The sequence below is a fragment of the Phyllostomus hastatus genome, unplaced genomic scaffold, assembly GCF_019186645.2.
Source record: "Phyllostomus hastatus isolate PE091 unplaced genomic scaffold, TTU_PhHast_1.1 phas_contig_1, whole genome shotgun sequence".
Classification (NCBI taxonomy): Eukaryota; Metazoa; Chordata; class Mammalia; order Chiroptera; family Phyllostomidae; genus Phyllostomus; species Phyllostomus hastatus.
Genome location: NW_025333498.1, coordinates 10,484,847 through 10,506,271, shown reverse-complemented (window position 1 = coordinate 10,506,271; position 21,425 = coordinate 10,484,847). Strand labels below are relative to the sequence as shown.

Below are 21,425 nucleotides of genomic sequence, written 5' to 3'. Positions count from 1 at the left end.
TTCCTCATGTCCCAAAGCCCCTGGCTCGTCTGCTTTTTTCTCTATGCCTTTTAGTTTCCTTAGGTTTGTTAGGCATTATTCTATAATCACACATATGATGTAAATATAAATAAATGATTACATATAAACAATTATATATTTATACATAATATCCAAGGTTTTAAAGCCATACTTAGCCCAGTCTAGAGATTTTCCCTTTTATTGAGTTTTTTATTTCAGTGATTAAATTTTGCATTTCTAATTGTTTCTTTTTATATTAACCTGTTTTCTTTTTACTTTAGCCAAATTTTGTTTTAACATTGTGAGTTTTTTAAAGAATGGATATATTCTTTTTTTTTTTTATCTCTTGGTGGGTCCCAAATATTCTCATTATAAAGACATTTTTACATTGCTTTGTTTTCTTTCTTGCTTTTATTGTTGTTCAGTTACAGTTGTCCTGCCTTTTTTCCCATTGCTCTCCCCCACCTCACCCCCCCACCACTCCCACAGTCAATCTCCCCTGTTGTCCATGCCCATGAGTCCTCTGTTCGTGTTCCTTTGGTTGCCCCTTCCCCTTCTTTCACCCATATTCTCTTCCCCCCTCCCCTCTGGCCACTGTCAGTTTGTTCTTTATTTCCATGTCATGTCTCTGGTCCTATTTTGTTCATTTGTTTGTTTTGATTAGGTTCCACTTATAGGTGAGATCATATGGTATTTGTCTTTCACTGCCTGGCTTATTTCAGTTAGCATAATGTTCTCCAGTTCCATCCATGCTGTTGAGAAAGGTAGGAATTCCTGCTTTCTGCTGAGTAGTATTCTATTGTGTAAATCTACCTCAGGTTTTTGATCCTCTTATTTACTTACAGGCACTTAGGCTGTTTCCAGCACTTGGCTATGTAAATAATGCTGCTGTGAACATTGTAGTGCATAGATTCTTTTTAAATTGGTGATTCAGGATTCTTAGGGTATAGTCCCAGCATTGGAAATGCTAGATTGAAAGACAGTTCCATTTTTAGATTTTTGAGGAAATTCCATACCATTTTCCACAGTGGCTGCACCAGTCTGCATTTCCACTAACACTGTACCAGGAACTGCTCTGTTTTCATTTCATCTGGAGAAAATTCATCCTAGAGATGCTTTTCTGGCAGTCACCCTTACATGTTTCTTTTCTTCTTATGTTTGGCAATTTAATTTTCAAGTCATTATGATTGAGAATCCCATCCCTCACCACCTGTGCTCACCTTTCCTTATTAATGTTCTTGAGACTTTCTTCATTCAATACCACAGATTTTAAATCTGGAATAAGATCTTAATTTGGACCTCAGGTCTCCTGTTCCATGGTGATTTTAGAAATAGAGCAAGTACAGTCACTGAGCCCATGGTGCCTTGTTCCGAGGTGTCTGCTTTCTCCTGTCTTCATGGATTCAGAGATCAGTGCCTTTTCTCAGCCTAAATAATAGAGCCCTCTTCTAGTTTAGTCAGCAACACTGCCTTCTGTCCCTTTCTTCTCTTAAAGTTTGTCCCTTTACTCAGGAAAAGAGGTCCCAGCTGTCTCTGCCTGCTTCTACAGCTAAAGTATTTCAGGCCAGTGGTTTTCTACCTACTTATTGTATTTTGTTTTTCTTATGTTTATGATCCATAGAGATATCTGACTAAACTTTGACTTTGGTTGTATCACTTTAATCATCTCTTTTTACATTTAATCTATCATTATTATGGCTTTTGAGCAGAAGAAACTTCAAAGCATAAACTTACAACACTCTTTTTATTGGAAGTACTCCAGTTTCCTCTAAACTGACTTTCCCCCTCACATTTCCAAAATAACTGCCTAATATAGAGATTCAAATGGCTCTCTGTTATCTAAATTCATCAAAAGCCTGTATCTTTTGGTTTATTGCTAAGAAAATAGATCTCTCCTTATGAAAGCATTCTATATATGAGTCAGTGCTCTTCTGAAGCCAATATTCTGAATAAATGATGCATTCCTACAGTTTTAGTTATTGTCTGAGGCTGATATTGATAAAATAGTATATTAAATTTGATTATCATTATTTATTTTTAATTTCTTTTTTGATATAAAGTCTGTCCAGAAGGTATCCAACCATGTAATATGAAAAAATAGAGACATTTATTAAAGAAGATACAAGGTACAAGAAACATGGTACATAGGACAATGACATCTCAGTCCCCTTCAAAGTAGGCACCTTGGGATCTCACACAGTTCTCCCAGTCACCATCAGCTGCCCCTTCATATTTTTGTGACTCTCATTGACAGTCTGAAATATCTTTCCTTTCAAAGGTGATTTTAGTTTGGGGAAAAGCCAGAAGTCTCAGGCACCAAATATGGGTTGTAGGGGGGCTGAGTCACCTGGGTGATTTGATGTTTTGCAAAAAAACTGCATGAGATGTGATGCATGAGTGGGCACATTGTCATGATGAAGCTGCCAATCACCAGTTGTCCATGGCTGCAGCCTTCTGAATTGTCTTGTGGAGGAATGTCCAAGTTTAATGCAAAATTTCATGTACATTCATTGCTCTACTCTCTGTCATTTTCAGTGTAAAGGCCACACAGTACACATGCTCACTCAACAGTGTCTACCTCCCCCACTGACTAGTAGAGTGAAGTCATCATTGTTCACTCATGCACATTCCATTCCACTCTCCTTGGCTGCTAGGCTACATCGATGTCACGCAAACTGTTCTCATTATGTTAACAATGGCTGGACTTTTTCCAGACAGATGTCGTACTTTGTTCTTGGTCCAGATACCTTCCTAAAATCTAAAAATCAACAACGCAAAACTATACATCCTTGTTTTTCTGCCAAGGTTACCTTTTAAATGACTGGGGCAATAGTCATAAGAATTGTAGTGCCTGCACCATTACCTTGGACCTGGTAAACTGATTTAAAGAGGCCTGTTAAACATGGCCTGTGTTTAACAAGTTTGTAAATCAATGACTTATTTGTTTGTATGTATTTATTTTTTCAATTATTGTTTATATTCAGTATTATTTTGTATTCATTTCAGGTGTACAGCATATGGTTAGACATCAAATACTATTTATTCAAGACTCAGTATGAGTAACTAATTGCACTACTATTGTATTCTGTAGTATAGAGAAGCAGCAAACAGAAGGTCTTGTATTATAAAACATAGCTTTAAGATACTGGTATATTTATTTGACAATCTTATTATGTGTCAGCTATGCTACTGTGCTAAGAGCTGTGGAAAACATCAAACATGGAAGCTAATCCCCATTTCTTTACAAGTTATTTGAGGAGCTAAAACAATAATGACCATAGTACAGGGTATATAATGATGTATACTATGAGACAGGCATAGAGGAAGTGCTGTGGGTATTGCAAAGAGGAAGATGGCTTCTAATTGAGAAGAGGGGAGACACAATTTGGAAAGAGTTCTCAGCGGATATGTCATTTGAACAGAAAATTTCAAGGAACGGCAGTACAGTATTTGGTATGAGGGAGGAGCATTCTGAGTATGAGGAGCAAACACAGAAGCAGCAGGCTGGGGGGTATATCATCAAACAGGTACTACTAGTATTTTCTTTTATACTTTGTTCCTCTTTTTCCCGACATTTAGTCAGTAAACAAATCAAAGTAAGAGCTCTCCTTATTATTGAACTTGTTTGGAAATCATTTCACTCCTCATTTTTCCACTGACATATCCTTGCTTACCTTCAGCTTTCAACAACTTTAATTGAACATTGAAAATTTCTCTTCATAACCTTAATCCTGCCTTTTTCTCTTTAGCTCTTTAATTGTCCCCATAACATTTTTTAAAAATCCTCACCTGAAGATATACCTATTGATTTGAGAGAGAAACAGAGAGAGAGAGAGAGACAGAGAGAGACAGAGAGAGACAGAGAGAGACAGAGAGAGACAGAGAGAGAGAAGCATTGACCTCCCATACATGCCCCAACATCAGTATGTGCCCTGACCATGAGTCAGATGCACACCCTGTACTCATTTTTGGTGTTTAGTATGATGTTCCAACCAACTGAGCCACCCAGTCAGGGCTACCATTCTTAAAAATTATATATTTTCCATGAACTTCCTTTCAGTTGCATTACCTACCATTTTAATAATGACTATCTGGTGTCATTCAAATCATATACAGAATCCCAACAGTAAAAACAAAGCATATGCATAGGGTGAATTATATTCATGTTTTGTGATTTTTATTTATTTATTTTTTTGCTTAAGTTTTTATTGATGGATGATCTATTATTTTTTAGGGAAAGGATAGGGGAGGGAGAAAGAGAGGGAGAGAAACATTGATCAGTTGCCTCTTGCATGCTCTCTGACTGAGGACTCAACTCACAACCCGGACCATGAATCCTGACCAGGAATCAAACCAGCAACCTTTTGTCTTATGGGACAATACCCAACCAACTAAGCCACACCAGTCGATGTGTTAAAAGATGATTTTTTAAAGAAAAGTTTTAGATTTACAGAAAAAATTAACAGAAGGCATATTGAATATCCATTTATCTCCCTCATTATGAACATTTTGCATTAGTCATTGAAGGGTTATATTGTTGCAATTGACTGACAATGATATATTATTAATTGAAACCCACACTTTACTCAGATAGCCTTAGTCTTTACACAATGCTCTTTTCAGGATACCCCATTACATTTAGTTGTCATGTCTCCTTACACTCTTTTTAGCTACGACAGTTTCTGACACTTTCCTTGTTTTTGATGATTATGTCCGAGTTCTCCAGAGAAACAGAACCAATAGGGTATAAAGAGATATATTGAAAGAGACTTATTATGGAGGGATTGGCTCACATGATTATAGAGACCATTAAGTCTCACAATCTGTCATCGGTAAGCTAGAGGCCTAAGAAAGCCAATGCTATAGCTGCACTCGAAATCCAAAGGCCTTAGAACCAGGGTGGGGGCAATAGTAAACATTTTGGTGTAATTCTGAGGTATTAAGGTTTTATTAGGTCTTTTCTGCACTTGCATCTTTCTTTGAGCATGTGTAGTTACTTTCTAATTTCTTCTGATGTGCACTGGCTTTTGAATTTCATAGACTTTAATGTCTAGCTCACAAAATGGGAAAAAGAAAAAAAAAACAAAGGGAGGGGGAAAAGGCCCTAACTGTTCAAATCCTCCAGAAGTCATTTCAGCCGGAGGCTGAGGACCTTCTAACAACTGGGGGGTCAGGGGGGTGGTGCAACAACAGTGGCTGCTCTCCTCTGTGTCTCCACATCTGAGATCAGAAGAAGCAATCAGTGGTCAGAGGACAGGTCTCTCATATTCGGAGGACAGGATCCTCTTTGCTTGCCCTGGCACCCACAAACTGTGTGCAGGCTTCTGTGCTATGTGCCTGGCTGCCTGCCATGGGGTTGGGAGCAAGGCAAGGGTAAACTGACTAAAATTAATTAAAATTGACCTTCCAAGTCTTTCCCTGAAAATTGCAATTCTTCAATAGTCTCCAGAGTTTCAAAATAGTTACATCAAACAGATTTTTCCAATACAGTTTTTGTCTAGTATTCCTGATGCTTCTTCCTGCTCCACTATCTTTCCAGCATCACCTCTCCATTGAGATTTGTCTGGTGTTTTCCTATGAGGAGACTGAGGTTATGGGTTTTTGGGAGGCAGATCACTGAGGTAAAGTGCCATCTTCATTACATTAAGAGTTCATACTATTAATTTCTGACTGTTGGTATTGACCTTGATCATCTTGCTGAGGTAATGCTTGCCATGTTTCTCTAATGAAAAGCATTTATATCCACCTTCCCCCTTTTCAAACTGTGCTCTTTAAAAGGAATTCACTCTAATGTCAGATGGGCACTACACTTATTAGGGTGATCATTTTGTAAGTTCTATAAATGTCTAATTACTATGGTGTAGACCTAAAACTAATATAAATTTGTATGTAATCTGTAACCAAAAATATATAAATAAATAGATAAATAAATAAGTAGAAACTTACTATGTACACCCATACTTAAACAGTGGGAGTTAGGCTCTCATTTTGTCATATTTTTAATTTCTAAAAATAAGCTTAGGATGAAATGAGGAAGGCAGAAATGGGAAAACACTGAAGTTCATGAAGAGTAAGGGAATTGTCTATGGTCATGACCGAAAAGTAGAAGAATCATATTAGGAATTATGTGTGCACTCTAGTGACTTCTTTAAGAAACAAATTCCTCAGCCAGTTATAGTCAAGACTCTCTAGGCTTTCTGTAGTTTTCTATCTGTTTATATATCTTCCACTTCTTAGTTTCTGTAGTTCTCACTCTGTTGTAGTTCAGAAACTTTTCCTTGTTCTTTCATCATAGTCTTTTCTATTTCCTTCTCTTTTAGACTTTATTTTTAGATGTACTTTATCACAACTAATTTTTCCAAATCTGATGAAATTGCCTTGCATATTTTTAAATATGAATTTCAATGAAATTGAAATTGCGTATTTTAAAAATAATAAGACAATTGTGTTCACAGTTTACGTGCATCCACATAACCTTCCTGACTTAATAATAACCTATTAAAGTAAATGGAAATGTCCTTACATCAGTCAGTGCATCTCAAAAAATCCATGATCTATTCTTGTCTCACTTTGTACTTTTGTGTGAGTTGCTTTGACTTGAGTTATTCCTACTCCTTTTGTGAATTTAAATGTCTCAAAAGCATCCAGATCATTTCTATCACCATCTCCATCTTCAGTGATGACAATATTCTTCGAAACATTATGCTTAGTTTACTTTTGCATTTGTCTCTCAAAGTAAGGAATTTCTTTTCAGACCAAATGGATCACATTACTGTAGTAATGTATACATTACTAGGGGGATCACATTTGATATTTACTTAAAAGATGATAGCAAAAGACTTCACATTCCTAGACAGAAGTTTTCAATTCAGTATATTAACAGCTGCCTGATACTGAGCCAAGTAATGCCAGTAATTACATTGAATAACTGTGATTGCCATCCTCAACTAATAGTTTCCTTTCTGCCTGCCTTTCCACATACAAGAGAGGTAAAATTCCTTAGAAGTTTCTATAAATTTTTAAAATCTAGTAACCAATATAATATTAGAATAAACATTAGTTATATATATTATTCATTTTAGTTGCTTGGCTATTTTGGTTTCTTACTATATGAAATATTAAGTTTATATATTGTGGATTTAAATAAAAATTTTACTATATATGTGTGTATACATCTATATACATGCATATACATTGTTTTTTATTGTAAAACTAATACATGTTAACTGGAAAAAGAAAAGCAAACAATAAGGATAAGGATAAGGCAAAATGTGTTATATAATTACCCAGAGATAACTATATTTTAACATATTGGTATATATCCTTTGCATATGTATTCATTTCTCTATCATCTCTACATCTGTATTTTATCTATCTTTTATAAAGTAAAAATACCATTATATAGTTTCCAAATCCTTTTCATCTATGTAGCATGTATTCATGTTAATAAATACAGATCTATATCTTTAAGCAGATAGTCTTTGATGAACTCCTCATTCAGTGTTTGGATCAGTCTCTCAGCATCGGGATTAACGTAAGAGTCAGGAAAAAGGGAACTGGGTCCAGGAGCCCAGAGGCAGAATCCTAGCAAAGTAGGTGAGGAGATGGGGAAGAAGCCCAGCCCGGAAAGGCCTCCCTTTGTGAAAAAGGAGTGTGTGAGCACCTTTCTCCTCTCTCTCCTTCCTCACAACTTTTTTATACAGACTAGGTAGAAGTTGCCCTAGCGCTGTCGTAAGAAATATTTCTGATTAAGTAACACTCTTTCCAGTGGCGTGTAGAAAAGAGATTGCCGACCCTATTAGAGTCAGAGTAATTGTGCCGACTGAAAAAGGTTTCTTGTGCGTAAGGGCGAACTTGAGGAAGTTCGATAGAGAGGCTCCAGTACGAAGACAGTGGCAACAAAATCCGTGGGCAGAGGAGGTTGGTTGTGCTTTAGCGCGGCAAGGTTGACGACACCGATGGCTGTTGTAAGAGTCATTTTCCTGGTCCCCTGCCTAGACTGCCGGAAGATGGGCAATTTGGAATTTCAGGCAAGATTTTTTTATTGTCTTTTTTAAAAGTTTTGGGAGAAGATGATCTCAGAAGGAAACCACCTCTTTCTGCTCCCCTTTTCTTCTCAGCTGTTAGACTAAGCCGCAAATGTTACATAAACATAGGCCATTGTTAAATCATGTTGATTTGTGTTGTTGAAAATATTAATGGTATCATAAGAAAGAATTTCACCTTTCTAATAAATTACACCTACTTCTCTTGCAGAAATAGATGACAAGAGGGTGACCAACACACAAGCAGAAGTAAGTTTTCTTACAATTCGTATAAACAGGTGTTCAGATCAATAAAAAACACTATTACTTGATTTTTTTGTAGTATAAAATATGATATCAATATAACAGTGATGCAAAAACTATTTAGTTTGCTTTACCTGACTGCACATGCAGTAAACTTTGCCACTAAATCTCTGCCTGTAGGGTGCCTTAATTCTCTAACAATGCAATCTAACCCTTGAAAAAAGTTATAAAAGAAACCATTGCTTTTAATGGTAAGATATGGTATTGATAATTTCAATTTACTGACTTCTGGCATATGACCATCACAGGCTGGGGATAGCCAATGCTGAAATTCTGAAGCAAAAGTATGGGGGACAGGCACCACTTACAGAGTTCCAGGGTGTGGAGGCAAGAGCAGATCATAGGGCCAGAGTCTCCAAATGCACACATGGGAGTTCAGAGAATAGGAACCAGGGGAGGCTAGCGGAACTGATAATATAGAATACATAGACTGCAGAAGTGAGTAAACTTGCACCCAGAAATGAAACAAATATTTAATATGCTGCACACTGACTTAGTAGTTAATTTTCATGGCTGCATAAGTAGGCATATAGTAAATATGCAGAAAAATGTAAAAAGACAAATATCAAATACTATAAATTTAATGAGATTGTGTGTGGGAAAATGTTTTGGAAATTAAACTCTCACATAAATATAGTTTTTATTACTTAAGTTTTAGTACAGTTATATAACAAATAGTTTTTTCTAAAGAGTTAATTTCCTACTTACTGTTTGAATATGTGTGTACAAATAAATACATAAGAAATCCAGAAAGCAATTGCTTTGCACAATCAGCCAGGTGTGACTGAATACAGTAGAAGAATGGCAGAAATACCAACCATTCACACATTTATGCTCATATAGACTCACCCTGCCTGTATCTATGTGTAATACACTGGTACCAAAACATTCTATTCTGGAGAAATTTTCTTGTACCACTTGTTTGGTTGATATGTTTGGCAATTGTTTGATTTTGTCTTTTTACTTAAAAAAATAGTAGTACTTATTTAAGATTCACTTAATTTGCTAAATAAACTATTATGTTAAAATATCATTATTTCTCAATCCTGTTTTCCCTTTGTTTTCAATAGGTTTTAGTATATTTTTATATTCTATATTTTTATTCAAATATATCTTTTAGTGACAAAATAGAATTTTAAATTAATTGAGCCAATTAGTTAATCTAAATTTATTGATACCTAAATATATTTTATTAACTTATTTTATTTTTAATAATTAAATAACATTTTAATAATAAAATAATTTAAAATATTTTAATTTTTTTAACTTTTTAATAGATTGTTTTTGCATCAGCTAAAAACCAACATCTTGATTATACTTTGAGGACAATTAAGCTTCAGTATAAACCAGGAAAGATACTGCAATTTCTATTTACAACTTTGTAAAACAGTTTCTAGGAGTTTTTTAGAGTCTGTACATTACATTCTTTCTAATATACATGACAAGCCTAGAGTAATTCCCCCAAAGTATCCTGTAAGTATTTATACTTGAGCTTTTCAAAGCAAAAATTATTGCTCCAGATATTAAAACCCCTACATTTGACATATTGAAATGAAAATAGACACCATTAAAAAGGAGTATTTGACATAATCCAATTTGAGTATAGGCCACATATATATTATTATAATAAATAATATTATATATACGTACACACGCAGCATGGGTATAAACTAGGCAGTTGCAGTTATATACAGATTTTCTTTAATAAATACAGTCGGCTCTTCCAATCTATGGGTTTCGCGTATACAGATTCAACCAACTGTGGATTGAAAACGGTATCTTCTCATTCCCAAACTGGGCTCTGCAACTCCAGATTCCCCACAGTGGTTTGAAAATACTTTTTTCCTTAAGTGGTTGGTTGAATCTGCTCCTGTGGAGGGCTGTGTGTAGTCAGGTCAACCGGCCGGGGCTTTGGTGTTCGTAAGCCCTGCGTTGTTCAAGGGTCATCTGAGAGAAAGAAATCCTGATCCACTGAGCTTAGATAAGAGTGCCCAATAGCAGTTTTGTTAGAAAGATTTATCTTTAGACTGTAGAAAAATATAATCTTAACATCCTAATTCTAAGTAAATGTAGATACAAGATTGAACCTATCAATTCCAGAGGGCTGTAGATTGGTGTCACTGACCAAGCACCCTCCCCATCCTGCCAGAACCATTTGACAATCCTAGGGACAGGATATTATCTCGTGGGCATAGCTTTAGGAGTATATTTTTGCCCTGGCACTTATACTTTCCTTTTAAATGGAAAAGATTAGTGTCTCTTTTTTCTCTTTCTTTTAGAATGAAATAATGTTATTAGATGAGAAAATAAAAAGCAATTTTAAGACTGCAGTGGATGAAGAGTTTTATGATAAGACATGCCATAGCTTCATATATCTTTTAACACTTTATTACCAGTGAACAAGTATACAATTTCTCATTGATTGGAGTTCTGTTTTATGAGAGGTACATCAGAAAGCTTTTTGAAATACAGCATAGTGTTTGTTTCCCTCAGATGACTGATGGCATTGTCTTTATATGCAAACATAAGACTTTTTCTTTCTGTCCACAGTCACAGAATGCATCCCCTAAGCAAAGGAAGCAGAGCGTGTACACACCACCCACCATGAAAGGTACTGTTCAGGTACTGTTCGGGGTGTTCCAAGTGTTGAGTTTAAAGCTGGCGGGCTGTCTGTTCTCAAGGACTGTGTGCTTGATAATAACCTAGATCTAGTCTCACTTACTTACTAATGAGAACTTTAGTTAAGATACTTTATCTATTTCAGACTTGGTTTCATCAGGAGTAAAATAGGTGGTTGAAGAAAGGGTAACTAGATTCACATGATCCAAAATAATGACAAAAGCTTGTTTTAACCTTTTCTCTCATATTTTCCTTGAAGCTATTTTTCCAGAATCCCTAATTACTCTTTCCAATATTGGCAGATGATTGCTACTTTTTTCTTGGTTAAAACAAAGTAGCATTTTGGGCAGATTTAATGTAAAGTGTTGCCTCATTGCCTTGTGTTGGGAGCAGCTCTAAGAAACCCAAACACCCATTAGCTGTACATATAACAGCTGTTGGAATAACAACTAAGAATGCTAACTCAGACTTTGGCATTATCACAGAATTTTCTCCCCAAATTGGAACTGCTAAGAGAACATCTAAGTGCATCAGAATTTTGAGCAACGTCAATTCCAAGAAAGGCTTCTTTTATTTTTCACACCCAAATGTTTCTGACATAAGGCAGAGTGTGTCTAGTTCAGTAGCTCATGTTCCAGCCTGGCGTGGGGCCGTTGGCCCAGTGGTTCATCATGTATTCATCCAGCTTGGTTTCAGCTGCAGGCGAGTCCAGCTGAGCATCTTCCTCTGGAGTCTGGAGAGATGTCTAAGTTGAGAGTGCAGATTTGCACTCTGTATTCTCTCTAGATTTGGGGCCTTTGCAGGGAGGTGGGCTATAAATGGACACATTAAGAGCTACTTTCAGTAAACTTCCTTCCTGTGTAGCTATAAAACATGTTTGCTTATTTGTAAGATTGTGGTAAATAATCCAATCATCAGCATTGCAGTTTATGCCAGTGTAACTATTGAGACTATCAGGCATTCTTCTCTGAAGATAAATGCATCATTTTGAACATATCTTCCCTATTGTAAGTAGGGAAAGTACAAATATCTCTTGTACTTTCAAGACATATCAGTTTTGGTAGAAATGGGCAACAATGAAAGATATATGTTCACTAACTTAATGATTTCCTCTGTTCTATTTTTAAGCTTAACTAAATAAAGTAATACTGTTCTCATGTCCTCAGAGAATAATCGTATTATTTTTAAAGGGCAATATTAAAACCAAGGCCCCAAGGGCTCATGGTTTTTATTATATTTAGTTCTCAAATGTCATAAGAATGTGGGATCCTAACATTTAGGAAATTTAGTCACATTGCACATTTTTACATACACTCTTACTACTGTCAAGCTTTCCAAGATGGTCATTCAACGATAATCATTTTTGGCCATGAGTCAAGGCTTGAGAGACCACGGTAATTCTTTCAATAGACTAGCAGAGTGTTATTATAAGCCACTTAGACAGATCCTCATTTATAACTAGTAAGTACCTAGGTAAGTCTCTTGCTTCTGATAAAAGAAAAGGGGAAGCTAAATCAACATATTTTATTCAGTTTACCTGTCCCAAAGAGCTAAAAATAAATTTTTCAAGACAGAATTAAGAAATGGTAACATATGGTACATGTGAGCACACTGTGAAGCTTCAATCATGAGAAAGATGAATTAGCAAAGGAAATGTTATTGAGATACCGAATACAACACTACAATTGCTCTGAAATGTATGATTCTTCAAATTGCACTGGAACATGCAATTGTTGAGTGTAAAAAAACATTTTCTAGCCAAGCAAAACAGCAGCAGATATGATTAAGAGTTCTGAAAAAATAATCACTGACAGAAAGGCCAACTGGAGCTCATGAAAGACTCAGTGAGTAACTGCTTTAACAAAACGAGAATTAGCAAGACTCCTTTATTCGCCTCTCTTATTAGGTTATGAAGACTTACTGGGTACAGATGCTGAAGTAGCAGGAAAAGAGAGATGCTACATCCCACCTATACCTTTTCAAGTACTGCATAGTGAGGCTAATCTCTGATCCCTTACATTCATTTCTTTTCCCCTCTCTCACTTGCTATGCTACTTATGACTCCACCAAGTTTCAGAAAACACGCGTCTAGGTTACATCTTATAATGTAAGTGCTATATGAAGGCATGTGGGAAGAAATAGAGCAGAGAAAACCATTTTAACAGGCGCGCTGTCAAGGCTGATATGCTGATGACTCTCAAATATCTATTTGCAGTCCTAATATTATCTACTGAACTTCACACCCTCATTTCGAACTAGCTACTGAAATTCTTCATTGACTATTACTAGGTTTCTAACATTTAATGTGTCTAAAACCAAACACATTGGCTTTTTTTTTCATTTGTTTTCTTCCCATCTCAGTAAATTGTGTTCTGCTGTTGAGAACAAAAACCTTTGCATAATTTTTGACACCTCTTCCTTATCCAACCTGTTAGCTACACTTGTTAGCTGTAATTTCAAAGTGCATTCTTTACCTGACTACTTTTTATATTTTCCACTGCTACTACTTTGTGCAAGTCAGCGTTCATTCCTGCCTGGGCTTCTGCAGTAGTCTTATTGGTCTCTCGGATTTTGTTCTTGCCCTCTATAATCTCCACCACGTAGAAACCAAAGTAATTTTTCTAACTCACAAATGTGATCACACCATCCCCTTCATCAAAATCCTCAGTGGCTTCCTGTTACATTCAGAATAAAATTACTAATTCAACCATGGCTTATGAGTGCCTGAATGAGTTGCATTTGTGTCCTTCTTTGATCTCATCTTTTTTCACGCTGTCCTTTGTTCATTGATGTCCAACATTATGGACTTTTTCTTTCTTTTTTTTGCTGTTCTTAAACATGCCAAACAGACTTGCATTTCAAAGCATGTATACTTCCCATTTGTTCTTTCTGGAATGCTCTTTACCCAGTGGCCTTAGATGTGGCTCAGCTCATGGTACCTCCTCAGACAGGCCTTTTTATCCCAGTAATTAATTGCTCCTTCTACCATCACTATCTAGGTCCTTACATACCGCCTTGTTTTTTTTTCCATAGTACTCAGTATAATGTACCTAGAATGAGGTGTCTATGCCAGGCACATAGTAGGGGCTCAATAAATACTTGTTGAATAAATTAACTGTAATGAACCAAGGAATTCAGCCACATTGTCATCTGATCAGAAGCAGGTTATCTCTTGAGCTTTGATCTATTAATTGTCATACCTGTGCCTCTGCTACTGTCTCTCTTTGCTTCTCTCGCTGTCTGATTCTCCCTTAACTTTGAGTTCCTACTCATCCATATGCTTTTGTTTTCCAGGTATACTTTTTACCACTCCCCTCTCGTCTGGCCAAATATAAAGTCTGATTTGGTAAATTAGTACTATCCAAAATGATTGAACATTGGGCTGGATTCTTAAGAAAGGTCATCACACAGACCACTGGAACAATTACAGTGTTGCCTTTGGTGAGAGTCTGTTTCCTGGATCAATTAGTTTATGGCCAAAGTGGCAGCATCATATGGCAAACATGGAAATGTAAATAGAAAGATCTAAATATAGCTTTCCTTTTCCAGGGTGTTTCATGGCTTGTGTAACACACTCACCCCTAGAAAGTAGTAATAGGTTTAATACTCACTCTGGCTTCCTATTCATAAACTTCTGGCACTCAAAGTTGTCAGGGAGCTTAAAGTTTAACTAGTGCAACTATCCAGTGATGATTGAGTATTTTCACTGCATTTAACCTCAGGGTATTAAATTGGCTATGTTCACTTGAAGAGTCTAATATATTAGGCCTGGAGTGGATCTAAATAATGAAATGTTTAAAGTGATTCTGTGGCAACAAATCTAAAGATTGACCAGACTCAGGTATCTATCCGATCAACTACCAAACATGTCTTTCTTGTGTCCTGGGTAGATACCTCATGGACATCAAAGAGATCATAAGATCAAAATTAACATGTTCAAAATTTACCTTTTGATCTTCTCCAAAACTGGTGATTTGTCCTCGAGTGTTCCCTTTCCTAGGACGTGGGAGTTTCATCTTCCCAACTATGTTCCTGACTTCTGGGAGCCTCCAGTGACCCACTCCAAGGTCTTGTGTATTGCATCCCATTAGCACCTCTTCACATTTCTTTCCTCTTCTCTTATCTCCAGGACCACCTCCACATTTCAAGTCACAATCATCTCTTTGCCAGGATGTTATTGCTTACTCTCCATCTAGTCTTTCTCTTTTCGCCTCCCATTTATTTTCTATATGGTAGCCAAAGTGAAGTTTTCTTAATTGTATTTTTTCCACTATCATTTATGCACCCCCCCGCCCCGACCCTCTTCCACCTCCACCCAGTCACCTACCCCCAGGAATCACCACATTGTTGCCTGTGTCCATGAGTCCTTTCTCCCTTTGTTTTCCTCTTTGGTCAAGTAAACTTTTGACACACAAAAATGCTTAAGTTGCTTCCCAGTTAAAACTCTTCAATAGCTCCCCATGGCCATTAGATAAAAATTCCTGTACCAGAGTGAAGTTTTCAAAGCTTACTGACCCCCTCACCCCCACATACCCACTAGGTCACAGCTATTTTGGCATTTTGCCAGATACTGAATGCACCAAGCTCTTTGCCGATTCAGGAAAGAACTTGATTTGAACACTCCCCCCTTCACCTAGAGTGTTTTCTCTAGTCTACTTCTTGTCATCATTCTTCATTTGGCTCATTTCTAGTGATTATTCAATTCCTGTCTTTAAATGTCAGTTTCTGAAAGAAGCCTTCCTTAGCCCTCCATTCTAAATTTTCTATAGCTGTACTTCTCTGTCGATAGTTAGAAATTGCCTATGGTTCTTTCGTTGCAAATAATCATGATGTCCATTTTTTTTTATTTAGTGTCTGTCTCTCCAGCTAGACGAGAATGATCTATTTGAGTGATCTGTGTGGCAGCAGTAGCAGTGTCTACTTTGTCCTCTGTCATATCTGCAGGGCTTAACATAATGTGTGGTTCATAAGCCATGCTTACCAATATACTTTCAAATGAATTTTAAAAAAATACTCAACACTATTGTTGATGAATGAATCATTTCCTTAGGAAAACCACTTTCTCTCTAATCTCTCTATTAGAAAGATCTTTTCTCTACTGAAGTCCCTAGAAATTTGTATTCATGGACTCTTGTTCTATATATCATGTTACCATTTGTGGCAATTTTTAAAATGAGAACTATGTATCTCAAGACATCTATCAAGTTCTTGCTTCATCCTTAATTTTCTTCTTTCCAGGTTAATTGTCCAAAAGTCAATTATGCTTGCCATTTAGTCCTTTCACATTCATTCTTGATCTTCTAATAAGCTCGACTTTGCCCGTGTCATTCTAGAAGTACATCATTGAAAATCAACCTAATATTTAAGGTGTGGTCTGACCAGACTGGAGTCAGATTTCAGTTAGGCCTGTCACCTTCTCCATCCCAGATCATTTAATTATGTTAATGCAACCAGAAATCTTATTAGCTTTTTCTGACAGCCATATACGTTGGTGACAAATGATGGCTTAGCATAAATTCAAAACTTTCAAGCCTTTTTCATGCATTGCTATTAAACCATATTATTCACTAGGCATTTTACCTTTGAAAATTATGTTTGTTTTTTTAAAACCAAAAAAGCAATTTTTTCCTCTTGTTAGAATGGGGCTTGTCACATGAACATGTCACATTTCATATCATGATTCTATCATCCATTCTATTTTCTATTATCTCAATTGTGTGTCATCTGTGGATAAGATAACTTATCTTCGGTATTTTTAACCACATCTGTAATCAACTTAACAAACAGAAAAAGGCACAGAGAGGGTCCTGAAGCACACATCTCCATCTAGTTGACATTGACCACCGCCCAAATGTCACCACCTCACCAGTTATCAAATTGACATATATATTGCATTCTTTGAAACCAGAGGGTATTGTGAACACTCTTGTTAGATACATTGTTTTATTTCAGATATCTTGTGCTGATTGCATCTGTCATCTATATAGATGAGTCATAACTTTATAATGCATATTATGTAAAAAAATGAAAAAAGTTGAAGTTTGCGTAGATAACAGACTCACTTCTCTATTCACTTTTCCATTATAGTGCTTTATAATTATATAAGTAGAAAGTTCTGAAGATTATTAAAAAAATGATAACTGACTATTGTATAGCTATGTGCACTTCTCTGGTGTTTATATGGTAGTCAGCCCTGTAATTTACAGAACAGCCAATTAAATTATTGTTGGATAGCTTGAATCATGTTTTCAGAAAAGCAAAGTAGGTTTTAATCTTGGGACAGGAAATGACTGACTCATTTCCACCCCCATTTCGTGTTTATGTGTATTTTACTGGAATGCAATTGCCTTCAAATTGAGAAAAGCAGAGCAAGTACTATTGATTTCAAAGAAAATCTGAACATAAAACAAAACAGCTGACTAAAAAATGATCCTGTATGGCAGGGCCTCTTTGTATTACATTACCATTCTTAATGCATAGCAACTCATTTTTTTTTTTTTTGCTCTTCTGAAAACCACTTTCTTCCTCTCATTCTTCATAGTTGCTTTAATGGAATATTTAGCTACATCAGTGTCCAGAGGTGGTTCATTGAATTCTTGTGACAGTAACTTCTGCATTTTTTTTTTCTTCAAGGATGGCTGTGATCTTGATATTTTATCACCATTTCACCTCTTTTCATAGTAAAGCAGTAGATACAAAGAAAGAATAACCCAGGGAGTGAAAAGAGTCAAACTGGTCCCAATAAGAGGTTGATGTGGCAAGGATGTGACCTGTAATATTAACTGAAAGATAATCCTCAAATCAGGGAAGGCTGTTGATGATAACAATTTCATGGACCCAACATAAAAGGACATGGACTTTGAGGTCAAGTGATCAGAGTTCAAACTTCAGCACCACCACTTACTAACCATTCTAATTGAGCAAGTCAGTGAGTTTAACCTGTCTCTGCTCTCACCAGTGAAGAGGAGATAATAGCTAATAAATACCTAGAACTGCTATAGGGACAAAATGAAACAATATGTGCAAAGAGAACACTTAGAACAGGCATGTACTATGTGGGGAATAATTTGAATAATTATTTGAACCCTGGATTGAGTTAAGCACACCCCTCCTCCATTTCCACTGAGCCTGGCAGAATGGGGGAAGGAGCCTGGGGGAGAGATCAAGGAGGGCTGATGAAAGGACTTAGAGGAGAATGAAATACCTGATGGAGCTGTGCTCTCATCCCAGTGGGAGTTGAGAAATCAGGTTTAGAGGTGCCTGGCCCTAGTAAGCATGTGGATTACCAAGCCTGGCAACAGTCACTCCATTTGTATTTGTACCAGTCTCAGGTGCATTTGTGGATTTAATCTTTTATCTTGCACTTCCCTTTAAACAAAATATGGCTTTTGCTTCAATTCACCTAGCTTCTCTCCTCAAACACAGTGTCCCTTACTTTCCACCTAACTAATAGCCCTCTCAGAGGTATTGATATTTAAACAAATGCATTTTGTATTACAAAAAAAGCTTAAGAACAAAGTGATGGTTAATGGTGAATTTGGGGATGCTAAAGATTATACAATAAATATTTCTAGCCAGAATGATGAGCAGGGAATCACATCATAAAAACTCAGCCTGTAACTAATCAGTGTAGGTAGATTGATGATAATTATATTGAATTGTGTCTATTTTATCCTTCCCAATTTCAAGCCTCCTGTAACTGTGACAAAAAATATTCAAAATGAATAGACCAGCCTGTTCTCATCACTCTCTGCACATCAAAAATCAAAGGCAGGGAGAGAATGTAGAAAGATCTTTTAGTTTCTCTCTTCACACTGTATTCTTTTTTCTTTCTTCCTTTCTTTTTTTTTTTTAAGAGAGAGGGGAAGGGAGAAAAAGGGGGAGAGAGAAACATCACTCAATATTCAATACTATATTTTGTTGCTCCTTGCACACCCCCAGCCAGAGACCTGGCCCATGACCCCACACTGCATTCTTTTTTAAACATTTCTGTCCCTCCGTGGGTGTTCTCTAGGTATTCATCACATTTGCTTTTCTAAATCATGGTTTTTTTTTGTTTGTGCTGGCTCAGTTTATTTACTGTGTAGGGTGGGGCTTATTTATGTAACTGGAGACACATTTTCACAGATTTCTAGATAACAAGGAACATTCTAAATATATATACAAGTCTTTATTTTAAAAAAAACACAAAAATACACTTCTATTTTCAGATCCACTTCCTTCACTTTTGTTTAATTTCTTCCACTAAGTTTTGTGTTCATCTTTCCTTCTATCTTTGAATGCATAAGGCAGGGTCAGCTTGAAGACCTGATCTGAGCATGTACCTTCTTAAAAGTCACTAAGGTGTCCCGTTATTATGAGATCAACATTGAGAGTGAGGCAAGAGGAAAATGCCAGCAAGTATGAGTGAACTTCATATTTTATGTAGTATTCATGGATTAGTAGGCTAAAAGGTTTAAAGGACCTTGAGATGAATTAAATTGCAAATTTGAAATTTGGAACAAGAAACTTAATCTCATGTAGTGCCACTTACATTTTGAAAAGGAGACCACTATTTGTTAGTATAGTTCTATTCATGTGTCTCTATATATTTACCTATTTCAAAATTAATCTTTTAAATTTGCATCACTCTGTTTAAATAATATACAACTTTTAAAATTACTTCTTACCACCCTGGCCAGGTGGCCCAGTTGGTTGAGCATTGTCCTATGCACCAAAATGTTTTGGGTTCAATCCCCAGTCAGGGCACATACCTAGATTGTGGGTTTGATCTCTGGTCAGGGCGTGTAGGACAGGCAACCGACCGATGTTTCTCTCTCACATTGATGTTCCTCTCTCTGTCTCTCTCTCTCCCTCCTTCCTTTCTCTCTAAAAAAATCAATGAATGTATCCTCAGGTGAGGATTTAAAAAATTCCTTTCTATTTTAGGAGCAAGAGAAGAGATGAACTTTTGGATTTGGTTTAAACAGTGTCTTTAGGTCTTTCCCAGATATGCAAATAGTAAAATTCATTCATCTAAGCACTAGTAACATAGTGCCACAAATCACATATGAACCTCCACTGTATGTCAAGTGTCAGTGAACCTCCACTGCATTAAAGTGGTGTGGCTGCAGAGAAGAAGAGGGAAATCCCTGCCCTCTGGGAGACCAGTCTAGAAGCAACACGCAGGCAGGCAGGTAGAGCTGACTATAAATCCTTGAATAAGGATTTGACAGTTATCAGGGGATGTGAGGAGACACACTAGCCTTGGGGGGAAAAGAGGGGGAGTGCACTTTCAGATCACAGTCATGTTTACACATGTGTCTGCAGAGTACAATAAACCAAGTCATGGAAAAATGGAATATATGGCTCACTATTTTCAATCCTCCTGCTCATAATAACTTGTAAAGCATTTAAGATGACACCATCATTTAGACAGTTAAATCCTGCATGGATCATCACCAGGACTTCTGCTGCCACGCAAAGTCTAAATATGTCCCACTAATGGACTATGTAGACATCACTTTTTGAAACATTTGGAAATCCTTTTGTATTTGATTACATTTTAGAAGTTCTGATTCACAGCTTTGTCTTCACTTTTAAGAATGTTGCTTTTCAAAACAGCTCAAATTATACTTTTTAAAAATAAACTTTATAAAATTCAACAGGAAGGAAGACTCCCAAACTCATTTTATGAGGTCAGCATTATCCTAATTCCAAAACTAGATAAATACACTACAAAGAAAGAAAATTATAGGCCAATATCACTGATGAACATAGATGATAAAATCTTCAACAAAATATCAACAAACCAAATATAACAATGCATCAAAAAGATCATAAACCATGATCAACTCAGATTTATTCTGGGAATGCAAGGTTGGTACAACATTTGCAAATCAATAAATGTGATTCATCACATAAACAAAATGAAGGATAAAAACTACATGATTATATCAATAGATGCAGAAAAAGCTTTTGATAAAATCCTGTACCCTTTTATGAAAAAAACTCTCAGCAAAACACAAATAGAGGGAACTTAGCTAAATACAAAAAAGGCCATATATGGCGAAACCACTGCCAACATCATACCCAATGGGCAAAAACTACAAGTGTTCCCCTTAAGATTGGGAACAAGACAGGGTTGCCAGCTTTTACCTCTCTTTTTCAACATAGTACTAGAAGTCCTGGCCATAGCAATCAGACAAGAAGAAGAAATAAAATACATCCAAATTTGAAAGGAAGAAGTAAAATTGTCTTTATTTGCAGATGACATGATACTGTACATAGAGAACCCCAAAGATTCCACCAAGAAACTACTAGAACTGATAAATGAATTCAGCAAAGTACCAGAATACAAAATTAATATTTGCAAGTTGGTTTCCTTTTTATATGCCAATAATGAACTAACAGAAAAGGAAATTAAGAAAACAGTCCCATTCATAATTGCTACAAAAAGAATAAAATACCTAGGAATAA

The 21,425-nt window shown here is 36.3% G+C and overlaps 1 protein-coding gene across 2 annotated transcripts in view; it reads left to right on the top strand.

Annotated features, from left to right (window-relative positions):
- PPP1R1C (protein phosphatase 1 regulatory inhibitor subunit 1C) overlaps nt 1-21,425 on the top strand; it is a 130,567-nt gene that overhangs the window by 60,322 nt on the left and 48,820 nt on the right. For both annotated transcript variants that reach the window (XM_045822997.1, XM_045822921.1), the window contains exons 3-4: nt 8,257-8,294; nt 10,899-10,959. In XM_045822997.1, the coding sequence (XP_045678953.1) occupies nt 8,257-8,294; nt 10,899-10,959 (99 nt within the window). The remainder of the gene's footprint in view (nt 1-8,256; nt 8,295-10,898; nt 10,960-21,425) is intronic.